At 52.5% G+C, this 26,004-nt stretch overlaps 1 protein-coding gene across 1 annotated transcript; it reads right to left on the reverse strand.

The window, feature by feature from the left end:
• SCRT1 (scratch family transcriptional repressor 1) lies at positions 1–25,737 on the reverse strand. The gene is made up of 2 exons (XM_040433028.1): positions 25,626–25,737; positions 1–725 (listed from the first exon to the last, which is right to left on the reverse strand). Exons 1-2 carry the CDS (start codon positions 25,735–25,737, stop codon positions 1–3), a joined length of 837 nt encoding a protein of 278 aa, XP_040288962.1.
• Positions 25,738–26,004: the final 267 nt, after the last annotated feature.

Raw genomic sequence — 26,004 nt, forward strand, 5'->3', positions numbered from 1 at the left:
TCAGTCCTCCATTGGGCTGAGTGGAGGCACAGCGCCCTTGAAGCAGGCCGACTCATAGTGTTTGTTCAGATATGATTTGAGAGCGAAGGTCTTGCTGCAACGTTTGCACTTGTAGTGTTTGAAGGCAGAGTGCGTCTGCATGTGGGCACGGAGGTTGGAGCGGTCAGCAAAAGCTTTGCCACAGTGGGCACAGCCAAAGGGCTTTTCACCAGTGTGGGACCTCATATGGCCCTGCAGAAGCCATGGTCGGCTGAAGGCTTTCCCACAGGTTTCACACTTGTGCTTGAGGTCATGTGTGAGTAGATGCATGGCCATGGCCGGCATGGACACATATACCTTGCCACAGGTTGAGCACTTCTTGGCTAGCTTGCTATCCAGGCTGCGATGAGTTTGCTTGTGTCGACTTAAGTTTGAAGATGTGGCATAGCTCTTTCCGCACTCACTGCAGCTGTGCCGCTGAATGGAACGCCCTCCAGTTACCACCTTACGTCGGGAGCGCCCATCTGTGATGAAGAAGGCATCCACTGAGTAACCCTCGCTGACTGCTGTGTCCCCATTAATGTAGCCACCTGTGATCTCTGACTGTGGGCTGTCAGGTGGTTCAGAATCAGGGGCCCCATACTCGCTGTGCACCGCTGTGTAAAGGGCATCTGGAGAGGGGACTTTGATGGCTCCATTGCTGTCCCCATTGTATACAGAAGGGGTGATATATTCACCGATGTAACCTGAAAAGAGAGGTACACGGGGTCACTGTGAGCAGCGCAACAACAATGCGAGACACTCAACCCGCGTATACCGACACCTCAGCTCCCTGACTACATTCACATTCTCTGTATTTATGTTGGTGGCCTGGGTGGTGCGGGGCAGTGCAAGTGGAGCAGCTGGTAACCAGTCAGCTTCATGTCCCAGAGGTTGACAAATCCTTCATACTACACACAGGTCCTTTTATACCGCTCTTCATACTACACACAGGTCCTTTTATACCGCTCTTCATACTACACACAGGTCCTTTTATACCGCTCTTCATACTACACACAGGTCCTTTTATACCGCTCTTCATACTACACACAGGTCCTTTTATACCGCTCTTCATACTACACACAGGTCCTTTTATACCGCTCTTCATACTACACACAGGTCCTTTTATACCGCTCTTCATACTACACACAGGTCCTTTTATACCGCTCTTCATACTACACACAGGTCCTTTTATACCGCTCTTCATACTACACACAGGTCCTTTTATACCGCTCTTCATACTACACACAGGTCCTTTTATACCGCTCTTCATACTACACACAGGTCCTTTTATACCGCTCTTCATACTAGACACAGGTCCTTTTATACCACTCTTCATACTACACACAGGTCCTTTTATACCGCTCTTCATACTACACAGAAATCATTTTATACCGCTCATAATACTACACACAGGCCCTTTTATACTGCTCATAATACTACACACAGGTCCTTTTATACCACTCTTCATACTACACACAGGTCCTTTTATACTGCTCTTCATACTACACACAAGTCCTTTTATACCGCTCTTCATACTACACACAGGTCCTTTTATACCACTCTTCATACTACACACAGGTCCTTTTATACCACTCATAATACTACATACAGGTCCTTTTATACCGCTCTTCATACTCCACACAGGTCCTTTTATACTGCTCTTCATACTACACACAGGTCCTTTTATACCACTCTTCATACTACACACAGGTCCTTTTATACCGCTCTTCATACTACACACAGGTCCTTTTATACCGCTCTTCATACTACACACAGGTCCTTTTATACTGCACTTCATACTACACAGAAATCATTTTATAACGCTCATAATACTACACACAGGTCCTTTTATACCGCTCTTCATACTACACACAGGTCCTTTTATACCACTCTTCATACTACACACAGGTCCTTTTATACCACTCTTCATACTACACACAGGTCCTTTTATACCGCTCTTCATACTACACACAGGTCCTTTTATACCGCTCTTCATACTACACACAGGTCCTTTTATACCACTCTTCATACTACACACAGGTCCTTTTATACCGCTCTTCATACTACACACAGGTCCTTTTATACCGCTCTTCATACTACACACAGGTCCTTTTATACCGCTCTTCATACTACACACAGGTCCTTTTATACTGCTCTTCATACTACACAGAAATCATTTTATAACGCTCATAATACTACACACAGGTCCTTTTATACCACTCTTCATACTACACACAGGTCCTTTTATACCACTCTTCATACTACACACAGGTCCTTTTATACCACTCTTCATACTACACACAGGTCCTTTTATACCGCTCTTCATACTACACACAGGTCCTTTTATACCACTCTTCATACTACACACAGGTCCTTATATACCACTCTTCATACTACACACAGGTCCTTTCATACCGCTCTTCATACTACACACAGGTCCTTTTATACCACTCTTCATACTACACACAGGTCCTTTTATACCGCTCATAATACTACACACAGGCCCTTTTATACCACTCTTCATACTACACACAGGTCCTTTTATACTGCTCTTCATACTACACACAAGTCCTTTTATACCGCTCTTCATACTACACACAGGTCCTTTTATACCACTCTACATACTACACACAGGTCCTTTTATACCACTCATAATACTACACACAGGTCCTTTTATACCGCTCTTCATACTACACACAGGTCCTTTTATACTGCTCTTCATACTACACACAGGTCCTTTTATACCGCTCTTCATACTACACACAGGTCCTTTTATACCACTCTTCATACTACACACAGGTCCTTTTATACCGCTCTTCATACTACACACAGGTCCTTTTATACCACTCTTCATACTACACACAGGTCCTTTTATACCACTCTTCATACTACACACAGGTCTTTTTATACAGCTCTTCATACTACACACAGGTCTTTTTATACAGCTCTTCATACTACACACAGTTCCTTTTATACTGCTCTTCATACTACACAGAAATCATTTTATACCACTCTTCATACTACACACAGGCCCTTTTATACCGCTCTTCATACTACACACAGGTCCTTTTATACCACTCTTCATACTACACACAGGTCCTTTTATACTGCTCTTCATACTACACAGAAATCATTTTTACCGCTCATAATACTACACACAGGCCCTTTTATACCACTCTTCATACTACACACAGGTCCTTTTATACTGCTCTTCATACTACACACAGGTCCTTTTATACTGCTCTTCATACTACACAGAAGTTCTTTTATACCGCTCTTCATACTACACACAGGCCCTTTTATACCGCTCTTCATACTACACAAAGGTCCTTTTATACCGCTCTTCATACTACACACAGGTCCTTTTATACCGCTCATCATACTACACACAGGCCCTTTTATACCGCTCTTCATACTACACACAGGTCCTTTTATACTGCTCTTCATACTACACACAGGTCCTTTTATACCGCTCTTCATACTACACACAGGTCCTTTTATACTGCTCTTCATACTACACACAGGCCCTTTTATACCGCTCTTCATACTACACACAGGTCCTTTTATACTGCTCTTCATACTACACACAGGTCCTTTTATAACGCTCTTCATGCTACACACAGGTTCTTTTATACTGCTCTTCATACTACACACAGGTCCTTTTATACCGCTCTTCATACTACACACAGGTCCTTTTATACCGCTCTTCATACTACACACAGGTCCTTTTATACTGCTCTTCATACTACACAGAAATCATTTTATAACGCTCATAATACTACACACAGGTCCTTTTATACCGCTCTTCATACTACACACAGGTCCTTTTATACCGCTCTTCATACTACACACAAGTCCTTTTATACCGCTCTTCATACTACACACAGGTCCTTTTATACCACTCTTCATACTACACACAGGTCCTTTTATACCGCTCTTCATACTACACACAGGTCCTTTTATACCACTCTTCATACTACACACAGGTCTTTTTATACAGCTCTTCATACTACACACAGGTCTTTTTATACAGCTCTTCATACTACACAAAGGTCCTTTTATACCACTCTTCATACTACACACAGGTCCTTTTATACCACTCTTCATACTACACACAGGTCCTTTTATACTGCTCTTCATACTACACAGAAATAATTTTATACCACTCTTCATACTACACACAGGCCCTTTTATACCGCTCTTCATACTACACACAGGTCCTTTTATACCACTCTTCATACTACACACAGGTCCTTTTATACTGCTCTTCATACTACACAAAAATCATTTTATACCGCTCATAATACTACACACAGGCCCTTTTATACCGCTCTTCATACTACACACAGGTCCTTTTATACTGCTCCTCATACTACACAAAAATCATTTTATACCGCTCATAATACTACACACAGGCCCTTTTATACCGCTCTTCATACTACACACAGGTCCTTTTATACCGCTCTTCATACTACACACAGGTCCTTTTATACTGCTCTTCATACTACACAGAAGTCCTTTGATACCGCTCTTCATACTACACACAGGCCCATTTATACCGCTCTTCATACTACACAAAGGTCCTTTTATACCGCTCTTCATACTACACACAGGTCCTTTTATACCGCTCATCATACTACACACAGGCCCTTTTATACCGCTCTTCATACTACACACAGGTCCTTTTATACTGCTCTTCATACTACACACAGGTCCTTTTATACCGCTCATCATACTACACACAGGCCCTTTTATACCGCTCTTCATACTACACACAGGTCCTTTTATACTGCTCTTCATACTACACACAGGTCCTTTTATAACGCTCTTCATGCTACACACAGGTTCTTTTATACTGCTCTTCATACTACACACAGGTCCTTTTATACCGCTCTTCATACTACACACAGGTCCTTTTATACCGCTCTTCATACTACACACAGGTCCTTTTATACAGCTCTTCATACTACACACAGGTCCTTTTATGCTACTCTTCGTACTACACGCAGGTCCTTTTATACTGCTCTTTATACTACACACAGGCCCTTTATAACTTTCTTCATACTACACACAGGCCCTTTTATACCGCTCTTCATACTACACACAGGTCCTTTTAAACCGCTTTTCATACTACACACAGGTCCTTTTATACTGATCTTCATACTACACAGAGGTCCTTTTATACCACTCATCATACTACACACAGGTCCTTTTATACAGCTCTTCATACTACACGCAGGTCCTTTTATACTGCTCTTCATACTATACACAGGTCCTTTATACAGCTCTTCATACTACACACAGGTCCTTTTATGCTACTCTTCATACTACACGCAGGTCCTTTTATACAGCTCTTCATACTACACGCAGGTCCTTTTATACAGCTCTTTATACTACACGCAGGTCCTTTTATACAGCTCTTTATACTACACACAGGCCCTTTATAACTTTCTTCATACTACACACTTCCTTCATACTGTTCTTCATGATACATAGAGTATAATCTCAGACCATCCTGAACTGTAAGACTGGCAGTTCACAAAACGCAGCTGTTAACTGTTGTCTGAAAGAGCGTTCAGCTATCACTCCTGATCCCCTCAAACTCAAACTTTTTCGGCTAGGCAGGCATGTGTTCTCAGTAGGAATAGGGGGAGGAAGCTTCTGCCAGACCCCTCTGTCCTCCTTCATACTCCTCTGTCTCCCTCCAGGCTCCTTTGTCCCCCTTTCAGAGCTGTCTGTCCTCCCCCCAGACCCCTCGGTCCCCCTCCAGACCCCTCTGTCCTCCTCCTACAGACCCCTCTTTCCTCCTCCAGACCCCTCGGTCCTGCTCCAGACTCCTCTGTCATCTTTCATATTCCTCTGTCTCCCTCCAGCTGTCCTCCCCCAGACCCCTCTGTCCCCCATTCATACTCCTCTGTCCGTCTCCAAACCCCTCTGTCCTCCTCCAGACCCCTCGGCCCCCCTCCAGACCCTTCTGTCCTCCTCCTCCAGACCCCTCTGTCCTCCTCCAGACTCCTCTGTCCTCCTCCCGACTCCTCTGTCCCCCTCCAGACTCCTCTGTCCCCCTCCAGACTCCTCTGTCCCCCTCCAGACTCCTCTGTTCTCCTCCAGACCCCTCTGTCCTCCTCCAGACCCCTCTGTCCTCCTCCAGACCCTCGGTCTTCCTCCTCCTCAAGACCCCTCTGTTCTCCTCCAGACCCCTCTTTCCTTCTCCTCCAGACCCCTTTGTCCCCTTCCAGAGCTCTCTGTCCTCCCTCCAGACCCCTCTGTCCTCCTCCAGACCCCTCTGTCCCCTTCCAAACCCCTTTGTCCCCCTCCAGACCTCTCTGTCCTCCTTCTTCAGACCCCTCTGTCCTCCTCCAGACCAATCTGTCCCCCTCCAGACTCCTCTGTCCACCACCAGACCCCTCTGTCCTCCATCTCCAGACCGCTATGTCCCCCTCCAGACCCCTCTGTTCTCCTCCTCAAGACCCCTCTATTCTCCTCCAGACCCCGCTGTCCTGCATTAGACCCCTGTCCTCCTCCAGACCCCTCTGTCCTCCTTCATACTCCTCTGTCTCCCTCCAGAGTCCTTTGTCCTCCTCCAGACCCCTTTGTCCCCCTCCAGAGCTGTCTGTTCTCCCCCCAGACCCCTCTGTCTCCTCCATACCCCTTGGTTCCCCTCCAGACCTCTCTGTCCTCCTCCTCCAGACCCCTCTGTCCTCCTCCTCCAGACCCCTCTGTCTCCTCCATACCCCTTGGTTCCCCTCCAGACCTCTCTGTCCTCCTCCTCCAGACCCCTCTGTCCTCCTCCTCCAGACCCCTCTGTTTTCCTCCAGACTCCACTGTCCCCTTCCAGACTGCTCTGTCCTCCTCCAGACCCCTCTGTCTTCCTCCTCTAGACCCCTCTTTCCTCCTCCAGGCTCCTCTGTTCCCTTTCCACACTCCTCTTTCCTCCTACAGGCCCCTCTGTCCTCCTCCAGACCCCTTGGTCCCCCTCCAGACCCCTCTGTCCTGCTCCTCCAGATCCCTCTGTCCTCCTCCTCCAGACCCCTCTGTCCTCCTCCTCCAGACCCCTATGTCCCCCTCCAGACCCCTCTGTCCTCCTCCTCCAGACCCCTCTATTTTCCTCCAGACCCATTTTTCCTCCTCCAGACCCATCTGTCCTCCTTCATACTCCTCTGTCTCCCTCCATAGCTCTTTGTCCTCCTCCAGACCCCTTTGTCCCCCTCTAAAACTGTCTGTCCTCCCCCTAGACCCCTCTGTCCTCCTCCAGACCCCTCTGTCCTCCATCATACCCATCTGTCCCCCTCCAAACCCCTCGGTCCTCCTCCATATCCCTCGGTCCCCCTCCAGACCGCTCTGTCCTCCTCCTCCAGACCCCTCTGTCCTCCTCCTCCAGACCCCTCTGTCCTCCTCCTCCAGACCCCTCTGTCCTCCTCCAGACCCATCTGTCCTCCTCCAGACCCCAATGTCCCCTCCAGACTCCTCTGTCCTCCTTCATACTTCTTTGTCTCCCTCCAGAGCCCTTTGTCCTCCTCTAGGACCCTTTGTCCTCCTCCAGACTTCTCTGTCCCCCTCCAGACCCCATTTGTCCCCCTCTAGACCTCTTGGTCCTCCTCCTGACCCCTCTTTCCTCCTCCTCCAGACCCCCTGTCCTCCTCCAGACTCCTCTAGACCCCTCTGTCCTCCTCCAGACCCCTCGGTCTGCTCCAGACCCCTCTGTCCTCCACCAGACGCCTTTGTCCCCCTCCAGATCCATCTGTCCTCCTCCAGACCCCTTTGTCCCCCTCCAGACCCCTCTGTCCTCCTTCAAAACCTTTTGTCTTTCTCCAGAGCCCTTTTATCCTCCTCCAGACACCTCTGTCCTCTTCCAGACTCCTCTGTCCACTTCCAGACCCCTCTGTACTCCTCCAGACTGACCCCTCTATTCTCCTCCAGACTGACCCTTCTATTCTCCTCCAGACTCCTCTGTCCTCCTCCAGACCCCTTTATTCTCCTCCAGACCCCTATATCCTCCTCCAGACCCCTCGGTCCTCCTCCAGACCCCTCTGTCCTCCTCCAGACCCCTCTGTCCTCCTCCAGACTCCTTTGTCCTCCTCCAGACCCCTCTGTTCCCCTCCAGACCCCTCTGTCCTCCTCCAGACCCCTCTGTCCTCTTCCAGACCCCTCTGTCCCCCTCCAGACCCCCTGTCCTCCTCCTCCAGACCCCTCTGTCCTCCTCCTCCAGACCCACTTCTGTCCCCTTCTAGACACCTCTGTTCTCCTCCAGACACCTCTGTCCTCCTCCAGACCCCTCTGTCCATCTCCTCCAGACCCCTCTGTCCCCCTCTAGACCCCTTTGTCCCCCTCTAGACCTCTTGGTCCTCCTCCTGACCCCTCTTTTCTCCTCCTCCAGACCCCCCTGTCCTCCTCCAGACTCCTCTGCCCTCCTCCAGACTCCTCTAGACACCTCTGTCCTCCTCCAGACCCCTCGGTCTGCTCCAGACCCCTCTGTCCTCCTCCAGATGCCTTTGTCCCCCTCCAGATCCATCTGTCCTCCTCCAGACCCCTTAGTCCCCCTCCAGACCCCTCTTTCCTCCTTCAAAACCTTTTGTCTCCCTCCAGAGCCCTTTTATCCTCCTCCAGACACCTCTGTACTCTTCCAGACTCCTCTGACCCCTTCCAAACCCCTCTGTCCTCCTCCAGACTGACCCCTCTATTCTCCTCCAGACTGACCCTTCTATTCTCCTCCAGACCCCTTTATTCTCCTCCAGACCCCTTTATTCTCCTCCAGACCCCTATATCCTCCTCCAGACCCCTCGGTCCTCCTCCAGACCCCTCTGTCCTCCTCCAGACTCCTCTGTCCACCTCCAGACTCCTTTGTCCTCCTCCAGACCCCTCTTTTCCCCTCCAGACCCCTCTGTCCTTCTCCAGACCCCTCTGCCCCCCTCCAGACCCCACTGTCTTCCTCCAGACTCCTCTGTCCCCTTCCAGATCCCTTTGTCCTCCTCCAGACTGACCCCTCTATTCTCCTCCAGACTCCTCTGTCCTCCTCCAGACCCCTCTGTCCTCCTCCAGACCCCTTTGTCCTCCTCCAGACCCCTCGGTCCTCCTCTTCCAGACCCCTCTGTTTTCCTCCAGACTCATCTGTCCTCCTCCAGACCCTTCTGTCCCACTCCAGACCCTCTGTCCTCCTCTAGACTCCTCTGTCCCCTTCCAGATCCCTCTGTCCTCCTCCAGACTCCTTTGTCCTCCTCCAGACCCCTCTGTTCCCCTCCAGACCCCTATGTCCTCCTCCAGACCCCTCTGTCCTCCTCCAGACCCCTCTGTCCCCCTCCAGACCCCCCTGTCCTCCTCCTCCAGACCCACTTCTGTCCCCTTCTAGACACCTCTGTCCTCCTCCAGACACCTCTGTCCTCCTCCAGACACCTCTGTCCATCTCCTCCAGACCCCTCTGTCCCCCTCTAGACCCCTTTGTTCCCCTCTAGACCTCTTGGTCCTCCTCCTGACCCCTTTTTTCTCCTCCTCCAGACCCCCCTGTCCTCCTCCAGACTCCTCTGCCCTCCTCCAGACTCCTCTAGACACCTCTGTCCTCCTCCAGACCCCTCGGTCTGCTCCAGACCCCTCTGTCCTCCTCCAGATGCCTTTGTCCCCCTCCAGATCCATCTGTCCTCCTCCAGACCCCTTAGTCCCCCTCCAGACCCCTCTTTCCTCCTTCAAAACCTTTTGTCTCCCTCCAGAGCCCTTTTATCCTCCTCCAGACACCTCTGTACTCTTCCAGACTCCTCTGTCCCCTTCCAAACCCCTCTGTCCTCCTCCAGACTGACCCCTCTATTCTCCTCCAGACTGACCCTTCTATTCTCCTCCAGACCCCTTTATTCTCCTCCAGACCCCTTTATTCTCCTCCAGACCCCTATATCCTCCTCCAGACCCCTCGGTCCTCCTCCAGACCCCTCTGTCCTCCTCCAGACTCCTCTGTCCACCTCCAGACTCCTTTGTCCTCCTCCAGACCCCTCTTTTCCCCTCCAGACCCCTCTGTCCTTCTCCAGACCCCTCTGTCCCCCTCCAGACCCCACTGTCTTCCTCCAGACTCCTCTGTCCCCTTCCAGATCCCTTTGTCCTCCTCCAGACTGACCCCTCTATTCTCCTCCAGACTCCTCTGTCCTCCTCCAGACCCCTCTGTCCTCCTCCAGACCCCTTTGTCCTCCTCCAGACCCCTCGGTCCTCCTCTTCCAGACCCCTCTGTTTTCCTCCAGACTCATCTGTCCTCCTCCAGACCCTTCTGTCCCACTCCAGACCCTCTGTCCTCCTCTAGACTCCTCTGTCCCCTTCCAGATCCCTCTGTCCTCCTCCAGACTGACCCCTCTAGTCTCCTCCAGACTCCTCTGTCCTCCTCCAGACCCCTCTGTCCTCCTCCAGACCCCTTTGTCCTCCTCCAGACCCCTTTGTCCTCCTCCAGACCCCTCGGTCCTCCTCTTTCAGACCCCTCTGTTTTCCTCCAGACCTCCTGTCCTCCTCTAGACCCCTCTGTCCTCCTCCAGACTCCTTTGTCCTCCTCCAGACCCCTCTGTTCCCCTCCAGACCCCTCTGTTCCCCTCCAGACCCCTCTGTCCTCCTCCAGACCCCTCTGTCCCCCTCCAGACCCCTCTCTCCTCCTCCTCCAGACCCCTCTGTCCTCCTCCTCCAGACCCCTCTGTCCTCCTCCTCCAGACCGCTCTTTCCTCCTCCAGACACACTTCTGTCCCCTTCTAGACACCTCTGTCCTCCTCCAGACACCTCTGTCCTCCTCCAGACCCCTCTGTCTATCTCCTCCAGACCCCTCTGTCCCTCTCCAGACCCCTTTGTCCCCCTCTAGACCTCTTGGTCCTCCTCCTGACCCCTCTTTCCTCCTCCTCCAGACCCCCCTGTCCTCCTCCAGACTCCTCTGCCCTCCTCCAGACTCCTCTAGACCCCTCTGTCCTCCTCCAGACCCCTCGGTCTGCTCCAGACCCCTCTGTCCTCCTCCAGATGCCTTTGTCCTCCTCCAGATCCATCTGTCCTCCTCCAGACCCCTTAGTCCCCCTCCAGACCCCTCTGTCCTCCTTCAAAACCTTTTGTCTCCCTCCAGAGCCCTTTTATCCTCCTCCAGATACCTCTGTACTCTTCCAGACTCCTCTGTCCCCTTCCAAACCCCTCTGTCCTCCTCCAGACTGACCCCTCTATTCTCCTCCAGACTGACCCTTCTATTCTCCTCCAGACCCCTTTATTCTCCTCCAGACCCCTTTATTCTCCTCCAGACCCCTATATCCTTCTCCAGACCCTCTGTCCTCCTCCAGACCCCTCTGTCCTCCTCCAGACTCCTCTGTCCACCTCCAGACTCCTTTGTCCTCCTCCAGACCCCTCTTTTCCCCTCCAGACCCCTCTGTCCTTCTCCAGACCCCTCTGTCCCCCTCCAGACCCCTCTGTCTTCCTCCAGACTCCTCTGTCCCCTTCCAGATCCCTCTGTCCTCCTCCAGACTGACCCCTCTATTCTCCTCCAGACTCCTCTGTCCTCCTCCAGACCCCTCTGTCCTCCTCCAGACCCCTCTGTCCTCCTCCAGACCCCTTTGTCCTCCTCCAGACCCCTCGGTCCTCCTCTTCCAGACCCCTCTGTTTTCCTCCAGACTCATCTGTCCTCCTCCAGACCCTTCTGTCCCACTCCAGACCCTCTGTCCTCCTCTAGACTCCTCTGTCCCCTTCCAGATCCCTCTGTCCTCCTCCAGACTGACCCCTCTAGTCTCCTCCAGACTCCTCTGTCCTCCTCCAGACCCCTCTGTCCTCCTCCAGACCCCTTTGTCCTCCTCCAGACCCCTTTGTCCTCCTCCAGACCCCTCGGTCCTCCTCTTTCAGACCCCTCTGTTTTCCTCCAGACTCCTCTGTCCTCCTCCAGACACCTCTGTTCCCCTCCAGGCCCCTCTGTCCTCCTCCAGACCCTTCTGTCCCACTCAAGACCCCTCTGTCCTCCTCTAGACTCCTCTGTCCCCTTCCAGACCCCTCTGTCCTCCTCCAGACTGAACCGTCCATTCTCCTCCAAACCCCTCTGTCCTCCTCCAGACCCCTCTGTCCTCCTCCAGACCGCTCTGTCCTCCTCCTCCAGACCCCTCTGTTCTCCTCCAGACCCCTCGGTTCCCCGCCAGACTCCTCTGTCCCCTTCCAGACCCCTCTGTCCTCCTCCAGGCCCCTCTGTCCCCCTCCAGACCCATCTGTCCTCCTCCAGACCCCTCTGTCCTCCTCCAGATCCCTCTGTCCTCTTCCAGACTTCTCTATCCCCCTCCAGACCCCTCTGTCCTCCTCCAGACTCCTCTGTCCCCTTCCAGACCCCTCTGTCCTCCTCCAGACCCCTCTGTGTCCCTCCAGACCCATCTGTCCTCCTCCAGACCCCTTTGTCCTCCTCCAGACTCCTCTGTCCTCCTGCAGACCACCCTGTCCTCCTCCTCCAGACCCCTCGTTCCTGCTCCAGACCCCTCGGTCCTCTGTTCCTCTCCAGACCCCTTTGTCCCCCTCCAGATCTCTTTGTCTTCCTCCAGACTTCCCTTTTTCCCTCCAGACTCCTCTGTCCTCCTCCATACTTCTTTGCTGTAGTCAATACTGTTCGCTGCATGTAAGTAGTTTCAGAGGGAACGGGCTTCCACTGTCAGCCATTGGCACTGCTGCAAATGAGGTTGCGGGGGTGACAATGTCTTCACAGGGCAGCTGAGGGCCTTTTGAATGCCCCCAGGTCTGCCTTCAGTGAATGACTATTAGGCCTGAGGCGCAGTCTGATAAAATGCCTGTCAGTGTCATACTGCACTACAGTGTATTATGGAATAGATCAAAGAATCGCACATCAAAATCACCTTGTGGGACTAATAAGTGTTAAAGATTGAAATAAAATTCCCTCCACATATTGGGTATTGCTGCATCCATAACGACCTGCAGTATCCCATTATCACTTAATTTATCCTGCATCGTAAACGCCGTAAAAATAAAGGTAGAATTGCTGGTTTCTGCTTATCCACCACTAAACAACGGACTAAAAAACAATCAAAACATCATATGTGATGGTAACAATGAAAACTACAAGTCTTCCTGTGCTTGGCTCAGTGCTGCCCCCTTCTGGATTTCCTCATCTTCGCAGAGTCCCCCGTCCTAATTTCCCACACCTCAGTGTTTTCTTCCCCTGCCCATATCCAGGGGCTGTCAGTATCTCCTCCTCCAGTTACTGCCAACTACATGGAGCTTCCTTGTGACCCAGTTCTGATTCTCCCTATGCAAAAGTCACCCCCAGATCCTGCCCTAGGAACCCCTCTAATCCTGGTGTCTCCTGTATGATCAGCAGGAGGTTGGACCCAATATTAAGAGCAGGTGACCCCAGTATCAGTGGAACACTGGTGGAGACAAGGTAACGATAACCCCAGTATTAGGGAGACATTTGATGAGATATGGAGATTGTGACCCCAACATCAGGGGGATATTGGGCTGAGACAAGCAGAGGATGACTCCATTATCAGAGGAACACTGGAAAGAAATAGGTGACCTAAGTATTCAGGGTGTCTTTGGGGTGACGCTATATTTAGTTTGTCTTGGGGGTAGTGCTGTATTCAAGGTGTCTTGGGGGTGACGCTATATTAAAGGTGTCTTGGGGAATACGCTATATTCAGGGTGTCTTGGGGGTGATGCTGTATTTAGGGTGTCTTGGGGGTGATGCTGTATTCAGGGTGTCTTGGGGGGTGACGCTGTATTCAGGGCATCTTGTGGGTGACGCTGTATTCAGGGTGTCTTGTGGGTGATGCTGTATTCAGGGTGTCTTGGGGGTGACGATGTATTCAGGGTGTCTTGGGGGTGATGCTGTATTCAGGGTGTCTTGGGGTAGTGCTGTATTCAGGATGTCTTGGGGGTGACGCTGTATTCAGGGTGTCTTGGGGGTGACGCTGTATTCAGGGTGTCTTGTGGGTTATGCTGTATTCAGGGTGTCTTATGGGCTATGCTGTATTCAGGGAGTCTTGGGGTGATGCTGTATTTAGGGTGTCTTGGGGGTGACGCTGTATTCAGGGTGTCTTGTAGGTGACGCTGTATTCAGGGTGTCTTGGGGGTGATGCTGTATTCAGGGTGTCTTGTGGGTTATGCTGTATTCAGGGTGTCTTGGGGGTGACGCTGTATTCAGGGTGTCTTGGGGTGACGCTGTATTCAGGGTGTCTTGTGGGTTATGCTGTATTTAGGGTGTCTTGGGGTGACGCTGTATTCAGGGTGTCTTGTGGGTTATGCTGTATTTAGGGTGTCTTGGGGGTGACGCTGTATTCAGGGTGTCTTGGGGGTGACGCTGTATTCAGGGTGTCTTGGGGGTGATGCTGTATTTAGGGTGTCTTGTGGGTGATGCTATATTCAGGGTGTCTTGGGTTGATGCTGTATCTTGGGGGTGACGCTGTATTCAGAGTGTCTTGGTGATGCTGTATTCAGGGTGTCTTGGGGGTGATGCTGTATTCAGGGTGTCTTGGAGGTGATGATGTATTCAGGGTGTCTTGGGGGTGACGCTGTATTCAGGGTGTCTTGGGGGAAACGCTGTATTCAGGGTGTCTTGGGGGTGACGCTGTAATCAGGGTGTCTTGTGGGTTATGCTGTATTTAGGGTGTCTTGGGGGTGACGCTGTATTCAGGGTGTCTTGGGGGTGACACTGTATTCAGGGTGTCTTGGGGGTGACGCTGTATTCAGGGTGTCTTGGGGGTGACGCTGTATTCAGGGTGTCTTGGGGGTGACGCTGTATTCAGGGTGTCTTGTGGGTTATGCTGTATTTAGGGTGTCTTGGGGGTGACGCTGTATTCAGGGTGTCTTGGGGGTGACACTGTATTCAGGGTGTCTTGGGGGTAATGCTATATTCAGGATGGCTTGGGGGTGATGCTGTATTCAGGGTGTCTTGGGGTGATACTGTATTCATGGTATCTTGGTGACGCTGTATTCAGGGTGTCTTGTGGGTGACGCTGTATTCAGGTTGTCTTGTGGGTGACGCTGTATTCAGGGTGTCTTGTGGGTGATGCTGTATTCAGGGTGTCTTGTGGGTGATGCTGTATTCAGGGTGTCTTGTGGGTGACGCTGTATTCAGGGTGTCTTGAGGGTGATGCTGTATTCAGGGTGTCTTGGGGGTGACGCTGTATTCAGGGTGTCTTGGGGTGATGCTGTATTCAGGGTGTCTTGGGGAATACGCTGTATTCAGGGTGTCTTGTGGGTGACGCTGTATTCAGGTTGTCTTGTGGGTGACGCTGTATTCAGGGTGTCTTGGGGTGACGCTGTATTCAGGGTGTCTTGTGGGTGACGCTGTATTCAGGGTGTCTTGGGGTGACGCTGTATTCAGGGTGTCTTAGGGGTAATGCTTAATTCAGGATGGCTTGGGGATGACGCTGTATTCAGGGTGTCTTGGGGAGTACGCTATGTTCAGGGTGTCTTGGGGGTGATGCTGTATTTAGGGTGTCTTGGGGGTGACGCTGTATTCAGGGTGTCTTGGGGGGTGACGCTGTATTCAGGGTGTCTTGTGGGTGACGCTGTATTCAGGGTGTCTTGGGTTGATGCTGTATCTTGGGGGTGACGCTGTATTCAGAGTGTCTTGGTGATGCTGTATTCAGGGTGTCTTGGAGGTGATGATGTATTCAGGGTGTCTTGGGGGTGAAGCTGTATTCAGGGTGTCTTGGGGGTGACGCTGTATTCAGGGTGTCTTGGGGGTGACGCTGTATTCAGGGTGTCTTGTGGGTTATGCTGTATTTAGGGTGTCTTGGGGGTGACGCTGTATTCAGGGTGTCTTGGGGGTGACACTGTATTCAGGGTGTCTTGGGGGTGACGCTGTATTCAGGGTGTCTTGGGGGTGACGCTGTATTCAGGGTGTCTTGGGGGTGACGCTGTATTCAGGGTGTCTTGTGGGTTATGCTGTATTTAGGGTGTCTTGGGGGTGACGCTGTATTCAGGGTGTCTTGGGGGTGACACTGTATTCAGGGTGTCTTGGGAATAATGCTATATTCAGGATGGCTTGGGGGTGACGCTGTATTCAGGGTGTCTTGGGGAGTACGCTATGTTCAGGGTGTCTTGGGGGTGATGCTGTATTTAGGGTGTCTTGGGGGTGACGCTGTATTCAGGGTGTCTTGGGGGGTGACGCTGTATTCAGGGTGTCTTGTGGGTGACGCTGTATTCAGGGTGTCTTGGGTTGATGCTGTATCTTGGGGGTGACGCTGTATTCAGAGTGTCTTGGTGATGCTGTATTCAGGGTGTCTTGGAGGTGATGATGTATTCAGGGTGTCTTGGGGGTGAAGCTGTATTCAGGGTGTCTTGGGGTGACGCTGTATTCAGGGTGTCTTGGGGGTGACGCTGTTTCAGGGTGTCTTGTGGGTTATGCTGTATTTAGGGTGTCTTGGGGGTGACGCTGTATTCAGGGTGTCTTGGGGGTGACACTGTATTCAGGGTGTCTTGGGGGTGACGCTGTATTCAGGGTGTCTTGGGGGTGACGCTGTATTCAGGGTGTCTTGGGGGTGACGCTGTATTCAGGGTGTCTTGTGGGTTATGCTGTATTTAGGGTGTCTTGGGGGTGACGCTGTATTCAGGGTGTCTTGGGGGTGACACTGTATTCAGGGTGTCTTGGGAATAATGCTATATTCAGGATGGCTTGGGGGTGACGCTGTATACAGGGTGTCTTGGGGTGATACTGTATTCATGGTATCTTGGTGACGCTGCATTCAGGGTGTCTTGTGGGTGACGCTGTATTCAGGTTGTCTTGTGGGTGACGCTGTATTCAGGGTGTCTTGTGGGTGATGCTGTATTCAGGGTGTCTTGTGGGTGACGCTGTATTCAGGGTGTCTTGTGGGTGACGCTGTATTCAGGGTGTCTTGTGGGTGACGCTGTATTCAGGGTGTCTTAAGGGTGATGCTGTATTCAGGGTGTCTTGGGGGTGACGCTGTATTCAGGGTGTCTTGGGGTGATGCTGTATTCAGGGTGTCTTGGGGAATACGCTGTATTCAGGGTGTCTTGTGGGTGATGCTGTATTCAGGTTGTCTTGTGGGTGACGCTGTATTCAGGGTGTTTTGTGGGTGACGCTGTATTCAGGGTGTCTTGTGGGTGATGCTGTATTCAGGGTGTCTTGTGGGTGACGCTGTATTCAGGGTGTCTTGAGGGTGATGCTATATTCAGGATGGCTTGGGGGTGACGCTGTATTCAGGGTGTCTTGGGGTGATACTGTATTCATGGTATCTTGGTGACGCTGTATTCAGGTTGTCTTGTGGGTGACGCTGTATTCAGGTTGTCTTGTGGGTGACGCTGTATTCAGGGTGTCTTGTGGGTGACGCTGTATTCAGGGTGTCTTGTGGGTGACGCTGTATTCAGGGTGTCTTGTGGGTGACGCTGTATTCAGGGTGTCTTGAGGGTGATGCTGTATTCAGGGTGTCTTGGGGGTGACGCTGTATTCAGGGTGTCTTGGGGTGATGCTGTATTCAGGGTGTCTTGGGGAATACGCTGTATTCAGGGTGTCTTGGGGGTGACGCTGTATTCAGGGTGTCTTGGGGTGACGCTGTATTCAGGGTGTCTTGGGGGTGACGCTGTATTCAGGGTGTCTTGAGGGTGATGCTGTATTCAGGGTGTCTTGGGGGTGACGCTGTATTCAGGGTGTCTTGGGGTGATGCTGTATTCAGGGTGTCTTGGGGAATACGCTGTATTCAGGGTGTCTTGGGGGTGACGCTGTATTCAGGGTGTCTTAGGGGTGACGCTGTATTCAGGGTGTCTTGGGGGTGGTGCTGTGATCAGGGTGTCTTGGGGGTGATGCTGTATTCAGGGTGTCTTGTGGGTTATGCTGTATTCAGGGTGTCTTGGGGGTGATGCTGTATTCAGGGTGTCTTGGGGTGATGCTGTATTCAGGGTGTCTTGGGGGTGATGCTGTATTCAGGGTGTCTTGTTGGTGATGCTGTATTCAGGGTGTCTTGGGGGTGATGCTGTATTCAGGGTGTCTTGGGGTTAGTGCTGTATTCAGGATGTCTTGGGGGTGACGCTGTATTCAGGGTGTCTTGGTGGTGACGCTGTATTCAGGGTGTTTTGTGGGTTATGCTGTATTCAGGGTGTCTTGTGGGCTATGCTTTATTCAGGGTGTCTTGGGGTGATGCTGTATTCAGGGTGTCTTGGGGGTGACGCTGTATTCAGTGTGTCATGGGGGTTATGCTGTATTCAGGGTGTCTTGGGGGTGATGCTGTATTCAGGGTGTCTTGTGGGTTATGCTGTATTCAGGGTGTCTTGGGGGTGACGCTGTATTCAGAGTGTCTTGGGGTGACGCTGTATTCAGGGTGTCTTGTGGGTTATGCTATATATAGGGTGTCTTGGGGGTGACGCTGTATTCAGGGTGTCTTGGGGGTGACGCTGTATTCAGGGTGTCTTGGGGGTAATGCTATATTCAGGATGGCTTGGGGGTGACGCTGTATTCAGGGTGTCTTGGGGGTGATGCTGTATTCATGGTGTCTTTGTGACGCTGTATTCAGGGTGTCTTGGGGTGACGCTGTATTCAGGGTGTCTTGTGGGTGATGCTGTATTCAGGGTGTCTTGTGGGTGACGCTGTATTCAGGGTGTCTTGGGGGTGATGCTGTATTCAGGGTGTCTTGGGGAATACGCTGTATTCAGGGTGTCTTGGAAGTGACGCTGTATTCAGGGTGTCTTGGGGGTGATGATATATTAAGGGTGTCTTGGGGGTGATGCTGTATGCAGGGTGTCTTGGAGTGATGCTATATTCAGGATTTCTTGTGGGTGATGCTGTATTCAGGGTGTCTTGGGGGTGACGCAATATTCAGGGTGTCTTGGGGGTGACGCTATATTCAGGGTTTCTTGTGGGTGACGCTGTATTCAGGATGTCTTATGGGTGGCGATGTATTTAGGGTGTCTTGTGGGTGACGCTGTATTCATGGTGTCTTATGGGTGACGCTGTATTTAGGGTGTCTTGTGGGTGACGCTGTACTCAGGGTGTCTTGGGGGTGACGCTATGCTCAGGGTGTCTTGGGGGTGGACCTTATATTCAGGGTGTCTTGGTGTCCCTGGCATATTTGGGGTGATGCAGGGCGTGTTATTCCTGGCAGTCTGCGCTCTGCTGTTGGACACCCTGTTGCTCGCCTGGCAGGTATGAATGTAATCCCCAGTCATCCTCAGCAGAGCTTTTCTCCCATGTCAGCGCGACCCTCTGCAGAAGCGGCCCCTCTAGGGTTAATTCTTAGTCTGCAATATCCCGAGCTGCGCATTCAGCGGATTTCCCAGAATAGAATCCGACTTCTTATTTCCATCCAAAACAATGAGATTCCAGCAGTGGTGAGCCCCTCGCCCCTCCTGCATCCTCCTCCCCTGCCTGGAACCTCTCAAGGTCAGCAGCTGGGATTCAGGAGTCCCGGCTGTGGGGGGCACCAGTGGGGGAGGGATGGGGGTCTGTGATTATCCCCATCATTGTCCAGGGGAGGCTGTGTCCTGTCCCCGCTGGACCACCAGCCCCCCCGGCACCGTGCCCTTGAATGGATGCAGCAATGGCAGGAGCCGCAGAGAACAACCTCCCCCCACTCCCCCACTCCCCCACTCTAAATATAGTTCTGTGTGGAAACCAGACGCCTTATAGCAGCTGCAGAGCATTGCGCCTGTGTGATGCTAACTGTAGAGGGCTGTATGTCTGTTTCAAGATGAAGAACATTGTGCATAGGTGTCAGTAGCTGCAGAACATTGTGCATGTCAGGGGCTGCAGATCATGGCACCTGTGTGATTCTAACTGTAGAGGGTTGTATGTGTGTTTGAAGCTGCAGAGCATTGTGTATGGGTGTCAGCGGCTGCAGAGCATTATGTATGGGTGTCAGAAGCTGCAGAGCATTATGTATGGGTGTCAGAGGCTGCAGATCATTATGTATGGGTGTCAGAGGCTGCATAGCATTATGTATGGGTGTCAGCGACTGCAGAGCATTATGTATGGGTGTCAGCGGCTGCAGAGCATTTTGTATGGGTGTCAGAGGCTGCAGAGCATTGTGTATGGGTGTCAGCGGCTGCAGAGCATTATGTATGGGTGTCAGCAGCTGCAGAGCATTGTGTATAGGTGTCAGCGGCTGCAGAGCATTGTGTATAGGTGTCAGCGGCTGCAGAGCATTGTGTATGGGTGTCAGCAGCTGCAGAGCATTGTGTATGGGTGTCAGCGGCTGCAGAGCATTATGTATGGGTGTCAGCGGCTGCAGAGCATTGTGTATGGGTGTCAGCGGCTGCAGAGCATTATGTATGGGTGTCAGCGACTGCAGAGCATTGTGTATGGGTGTCAGAGGCTGCAGAGCATTGTGTATGGGTGTCAGCGGCTGCAGAGCATTATGTATAGGTGTCAGCGGCTGCAGAGCATTATGTATAGGTGTCAGCGGCTACAGAGCATTGTGTATGGGTGTCAGAGGCTGCAGAGCATTGTGTATGGGTGTCAGAGGCTGCAGAGCATTGTGTATGGGTGTCAGCGGCTGCAGAGCATTGTGTATGGGTGTCAGCGGCTGCAGAGCATTATGTATGGGTGTCAGCGGCTGCAGAGCATTATGTATAGGTGTCAGCGACTGCAGAGCATTATGTATAGGTGTCAGAGGCTGCAGATCATTATGTATGGGTGTCAGAGGCTGCAGATCATTATGTATGGGTGTCAGAGGCTGCAGATCATTATGTATGGGTGTCAGAGGCTGCAGATCATTATGTATAGGTGTCAGCGGCTGCAGAGCATTGTGTATGGGGGTCAGCGACTGCAGAGCATTATGTATAGGTGTCAGCGACTGCAGAGCATTATGTATAGGTGTCAGCGGCTGCAGAGCATTATGTATAGGTGTCAGCGGCTGCAGAGCATTGTGTATGGGGGTCAGAGGCTGCAGATCATTGTGTATGGGTGTCAGCGGCTGCAGAGCATTATGTATAGGTGTCAGCGGCTGCAGAGCATTATGTATAGGTGTCAGCGGCTGCAGAGCATTATGTATAGGTGTCAGCGACTGCAGAGCATTATGTATAGGTGTCAGAGGCTGCAGATCATTATGTATGGGTGTCAGAGGCTGCAGATCATTATGTATGGGTGTCAGAGGCTGCAGATCATTATGTATGGGTGTCAGCGGCTGCAGAGCATTGTGTATGGGTGTCAGCGGCTGCAGAGCATTATGTATAGGTGTCAGCGGCTGCAGAGCATTGTGTATGGGTGTCAGCGGCTGCAGAGCATTATGTATAGGTGTCAGCGGCTGCAGAGCATTATGTATAGGTGTCAGCGGCTGCAGAGCATTATGTATAGGTGTCAGCGGCTGCAGAGCATTATGTATAGGTGTCAGCGGCTGCAGAGCATTATGTATAGGTGTCAGCGACTGCAGATCATTATGTATGGGTGTCAGAGGCTGCAGAGCATTATGTATGGGTGTCAGAGGCTGCAGAGCATTATGTATGGGTGTCAGCGACTGCAGAGCATTATGTATAGGTGTCACTGACTGCAGAGCATTATGTATGGGTGTCAGCGGCTGCAGATCATTATGTATGGGTGTCAGAGGCTGCAGAGCATTGTGTATGGGGGTCAGCGGCTGCAGAGCACTATGTATGGGTGTCAGAGGCTGCAGAGCATTGTGTATGGGTGTCAGTGGCTGCAGAGCATTGTGTATGGGTGTCAGCGGCTGCAGAGCATTGTGTATGGGGGTCAGCGGCTGCAGAGCATTGTGTATGGGGGTCAGCGGCTGCAGAGCATTGTGTATGGGGGTCAGCGGCTGCAGAGCATTGTGTATGGGAGTCAGCGGCTGCAGAGCATTGTGTATGGGGGTCAGCGGCTGCAGAGCATTATGTATGGGGGTCAGCGGCTGCAGAGCATTGTGTATGGGGGTCAGCGGCTGCAGAGCATTGTGTATGGGGGTCAGCGGCTGCAGAGCATTGTGTATGGGGGTCAGCGGCTGCAGAGCATTGTGTATGGGTGTCAGCGACTGCAGAGCATTGTGTATGGGTGTCAGAGGCTGCAGAGCATTGTGTATGGGTGTCAGCGGCTGCAGAGCATTATGTATAGGTGTCAGCGGCTGCAGAGCATTATGTATAGGTGTCAGCGACTGCAGAGCATTATGTATAGGTGTCAGAGGCTGCAGATCATTATGTATGGGTGTCAGAGGCTGCAGCTCAATATGTATGGGTGTCAGAGGCTGCAGATCATTATGTATGGGTGTCAGCGGCTGCAGAGCATTATGTATGGGTGTCAGCGGCTGCAGAGCATTATGTATAGGTGTCAGCGGCTGCAGAGCATTATGTATAGGTGTCAGCGACTGCAGATCATTATGTATGGGTGTCAGAGGCTGCAGATCATTATGTATGGGTGTCAGAGGCTGCAGAGCATTATGTATGGGTGTCAGCGACTGCAGAGCATTATGTATAGGTGTCAGCGACTGCAGAGCATTATGTATGGGTGTCAGCGGCTGCAGATCATTATGTATGGGTGTCAGAGGCTGCAGAGCATTGTGTATGGGGGTCAGCGGCTGCAGAGCACTATGTATGGGTGTCAGAGGCTGCAGAGCATTGTGTATGGGTGTCAGTGGCTGCAGAGCATTGTGTATAGGTGTCAGCGGCTGCAGAGCATTGTGTATGGGTGTCAGCGGCTGCAGAGCATTGTGTATGGGGGTCAGCGGCTGCAGAGCATTGTGTATGGGGGTCAGCGGCTGCAGAGCATTGTGTATGGGGTCAGCGGCTGCAGAGCATTGTGTATGGGTGTCAGCGGCTGCAGAGCATTGTGTATGGGGGTCAGCGGCTGCAGAGCATTGTGTATGGGGGTCAGAGGCTGCAGAGCATTGTGTATGGGAGTCAGCAGCTGCAGAGCATTGTGTATGGGAGTCAGCAGCTGCAGAGCATTGTGTATGGGGGTCAGCGGCTGCAGAGCATTGTGTATGGGGGTCAGCGGCTGCAGAGCATTGTGTATGGGGGTCAGCGGCTGCAGAGCATTGTGTATGGGGGTCAGCGGCTGCAGAGCATTGTGTATGGGGGTCAGCGGCTGCAGAGCATTGTGTATGGGTGTCAGCGGCTGCAGAGCATTATGTATGGGGGTCAGCGTCTGCAGAGCATTATGTATGGGGGTCAGCGTCTGCAGAGCATTATGTATGGGGGTCAGCGGCTGCAGAGCATTATGTATGGGGGTCAGCGGCTGCAGAGCATTGTGTATGGGGGTCAGCGGCTGCAGAGCACTATGTATGGGTGTCAGAGGCTGCAGAGCATTGTGTATGGGTGTCAGTGGCTGCAGAGCATTGTGTATAGGTGTCAGCGGCTGCAGAGCATTGTGTATGGGTGTCAGCGGCTGCAGAGCATTGTGTATGGGGGTCAGCGGCTGCAGAGCATTGTGTATGGGGGTCAGCGGCTGCAGAGCATTGTGTATGGGGTCAGCGGCTGCAGAGCATTGTGTATGGGTGTCAGCGGCTGCAGAGCATTGTGTATGGGGGTCAGCGGCTGCAGAGCATTGTGTATGGGGGTCAGAGGCTGCAGAGCATTGTGTATGGGAGTCAGCAGCTGCAGAGCATTGTGTATGGGAGTCAGCAGCTGCAGAGCATTGTGTATGGGGGTCAGCGGCTGCAGAGCATTGTGTATGGGGGTCAGCGGCTGCAGAGCATTGTGTATGGGGGTCAGCGGCTGCAGAGCATTGTGTATGGGGGTCAGCGGCTGCAGAGCATTGTGTATGGGGGTCAGCGGCTGCAGAGCATTGTGTATGGGTGTCAGCGGCTGCAGAGCATTATGTATGGGGGTCAGCGTCTGCAGAGCATTATGTATGGGGGTCAGCGTCTGCAGAGCATTATGTATGGGGGTCAGCGGCTGCAGAGCATTGTGTATGGGGGTCAGCGGCTGCAGAGCATTATGTATGGGGGTCAGCGGCTGCAGAGCATTGTGTATGGGGGTCAGCGGCTGCAGAGCATTATGTATGGGGGTCAGCGGCTGCAGAGCATTGTGTATGGGTGTCAGCAGGGTCGGGGGCTCTGCAGTGCCATGTGTATACTGGGGAGAGACACGTGAGCTGCTGAGGAGGTTATTTACTAACACTGTGCTCACTGCGGGCCCCTGGACTGACCAATCAGCAGTCGGTGGCCCTGCTACAAGCCCTGTGATTGGCTGCTCTCAGGAAGTGCTGCACCATCGCACCTTTTAGTGAATTGCGGCGCAGTCTTTGTCATCCTTTGGATACTTTGGGGTTGCTGGTGTGGATCTCGTGTGAAGTTATGTGCATGTGGCGGATGGTGGGGGTTGTGCTGCCGTGCAACGGTGTATAGAACCGTATACAACCCTGGATCAGCAGTCAACGAGTGACATCAGGAGCAAATGACCGACCCAGCTACAACTGCATACACTGAGCCCTGCTACACCTGTGCGCACTCAGCTCTCGGCTCTGCTCCCTCTGCATACACTGAGCCCTGCTACACCTGTAAGCACTCAGCTCTCGGCTCTGCTCCCTCTGCATACACTGAGCCCTGCTACACCTGTGCGCACTCAGCTCTCGGCTCTGCTCCCTCTGCATACACTGAGCCCTGCTACACCTGTAAGCACTCAGCTCTCGGCTCTGCTCCCTCTGCATACACTGAGCCCTGCTACACCTGTGCGCACTCAGCTCTCGGCTCTGCTCCCTCTGCATACACTGAGCCCTGCTACACCTGTAAGCACTCAGCTCTCGGCTCTGCTCCCTCTGCATACACTGAGCCCTGCTACACCTGTGCGCACTCAGCTCTCGGCTCTGCTCCCTCTGCATACACTGAGCCCTGCTACACCTGTAAGCACTCAGCTCTCGGCTCTGCTCCCTCTGCATACACTGAGCCCTGCTACACCTGTGCGCACTCAGCTCTCGGCTCTGCTCCCTCTGCATACACTGAGCCCTGCTACACCTGTGCGCACTCAGCTCTCGGCTCTGCTCCCTCTGCATACACTGAGCCCTGCTACACCTGTAAGCACTCAGCTCTCGGCTCTGCATACACTGAGCCCTGCTACACCTGTAAGCACTCAGCTCTTGGCTCTGCTCCCTTTGTATACACTGAGCCCTGTTACACCTGTGCGCACTCAGCTCTCGGCTCTGCTCCCTCTGCATACACTGAGCCCTGCTACACCTGTAAGCACTCAGCTCTCAGCTCTGCTCCCTCTGTATACACTGAGCCCTGCTACACCTGTAAGCACTCAGCTCTCAGCTCTGCTCCCTCTGTATACACTGAGCCCTGCTACACCTGAAAGCACTCAGCTCTGCTCCCTCTGTATACACTGAGCCCTGCTACACCTGTAAGCACTCAGCTCTCATCCCTCTGTATACACTGAGCCCTGCTACACCTGTAAGCACTCAGCTCTGCTCCCTCTGCATACACTGAGCCCTGCTACACCTGTAAGCACTCAGCTCTTGGCTCTGCTCCCTCTGTATACACTGAGACCTGTGCGCACTCAGCTCTCGGCTCTGCTCCCTCTGCATACACTGAGCCCTGCTACACCTGTAAGCACTCAGCTCTCAGCTCTGCTCCCTCTGTATACACTGAGCCCTGCTACACCTGAAAGCACTCAGCTCTGCTCCCTCTGTATACACTGAGCCCTGCTACACCTGTAAGCACTCAGCTCTCGGCTCTGCTCCCTCTGTATACACTCGGCTCTGCTACATATGCACACAGTGTATAAACGTCCCACACTGCACTTACCTTTCTCAGAGAGGTGCACAGGGAGGTCGGCGCGGTGCCGGATGTACGCATTGTCGCCGTCTGTGGAGCAGAAGCCGTCCTTCACCTTCTTGACCAGAAAGGACCTTGGCATCGTGCCCTCCAGAGGTGAAAGGTCAGAGCAGGGTCAGGAGGAGGAGGGGGCTATCCACCTGCAGGTCCCCTCCACCCTCCTCCAGTAGGGGGCACAATGGGGTCAGAGGCAGTGAGGGGGGCACTGGGCACAGCCCCAGCCCTCAGAGGAAGCGCAGCCTCTGCTGGGCACCATGAGGTCGGAGGTTCAGCACCGGACAGCGACGCTTCAGGACTTCAGCACCGGACAGCGACGCCTCCGGACTTCAGCCCCGGACAGCGGAGCCTC

The sequence above is a fragment of the Bufo bufo genome, chromosome 5, assembly GCF_905171765.1.
Source record: "Bufo bufo chromosome 5, aBufBuf1.1, whole genome shotgun sequence".
NCBI lineage: Eukaryota > Metazoa > Chordata > Amphibia > Anura > Bufonidae > Bufo > Bufo bufo.